The sequence below is a fragment of the Penaeus monodon genome, chromosome 20, assembly GCF_015228065.2.
Source record: "Penaeus monodon isolate SGIC_2016 chromosome 20, NSTDA_Pmon_1, whole genome shotgun sequence".
NCBI lineage: Eukaryota > Metazoa > Arthropoda > Malacostraca > Decapoda > Penaeidae > Penaeus > Penaeus monodon.
In genome coordinates, this window is record NC_051405.1 from 24,872,140 (window position 1) to 24,873,263 (window position 1,124).

Sequence of the window (1,124 nt, forward strand, 5' to 3'; positions counted from 1 at the left end):
CCTTCACAAAACAAGAGATGTGACTGAAAAACTTCGGAATAAATCTTGATCAGAATTGTTCACAAAATAAAAGTTATTTCATGTCCACATTTGGTTAGAGTTTTTATCTATCTGCCAACTTACATACCCATTTCTACATAATTTGCTTATACATGAAACTTAAAGATGAAATGCCGAATCACCAAGTTATTAATTCTCATTTGTACATTCATACACTTTTAATGCTCCTTTTAATAGCACCACAATTAGGTTCTCCACTCTTTATGAGAAATGGGTAGGTATTTTACAAAAAGTAGTTGAATTGGAGATGGAAAATTGATGAGCAGATTTTAATTTATACAACATATCCTTAACCTTATGGTGTGTAGTTTATTTAAACGTCAATTTGTAAAAAATAACACACGCAAAAAAGACGTATAAACTTGCCTGACTAAAACGTATCCATTTTTCTCGTATGCTTCTACCATTTGTTTACTAACCGACCAAGTAGCTGGGTCGTAGAAAAACTCCGAGTCTGAAAAAAGTATAATCAATTGATGCAACTTTCTTGCCTTTATAACTGATGATATTTTTTTCCGGTGTAAGGTTAAGCAATTCCACTTATTATTATTATTTTTTTTTATCGACTTCTTACACTCAACTGTGCTAATCATTTGTTGAAGTACAGTAAATTATGTTGCGATCAGCGAGGTTTCGCCAAACCCTCAAGTGCATTCTCTCCTTACCACTAAAAAATGGTTCATAATGAATTCAGCAAAGTAAAGATAATCCTACAAAATAACACTGCTAGATCGCCATAACTAACTCATTCATCATTTCAATATGACAAGAAAGTTCATTCTAAATTCATTCTAAATATTCTTTCTTAATCATGCTCAAGACATATCAAGTTTCACCTTACTTGCCCCCAAAATAACAAACTTATTAAACACGAAGCTAAGGAACAAACATGAAAATATATTATACCCGACATGGCTGGTGTTCCGCAGGGGACGTCCTCCACTTGTTCCCTCTTTGTTCACAACTGATGACGTTTGGCTCTTTTATCTGTTCTCATCCTCCTTCCCCCATTCCCCCTTTCCCATTCCCCCACCTCTCTTTGTTTAACGCGGTTTTTGTTCTTA

General features: G+C 34.3%; 1 protein-coding gene across 1 annotated transcript in view; it reads right to left on the reverse strand.

Moving 5' to 3' along the window:
• LOC119585731 (L-proline trans-4-hydroxylase-like) overlaps window positions 1-1,118 on the reverse strand; it is a 6,408-nt gene extending 5,290 nt beyond the window's left edge. Inside the window, exons 1-2 of the mRNA XM_037934421.1 lie at window positions 967-1,118; window positions 427-514 (exon numbers count right to left, since the gene is read on the reverse strand). Coding sequence (XP_037790349.1) covers window positions 427-514; window positions 967-973 — 95 coding nt within the window. The 5' untranslated portion in view covers window positions 974-1,118. The remainder of the gene's footprint in view (window positions 1-426; window positions 515-966) is intronic.
• Window positions 1,119-1,124: the final 6 nt, after the last annotated feature.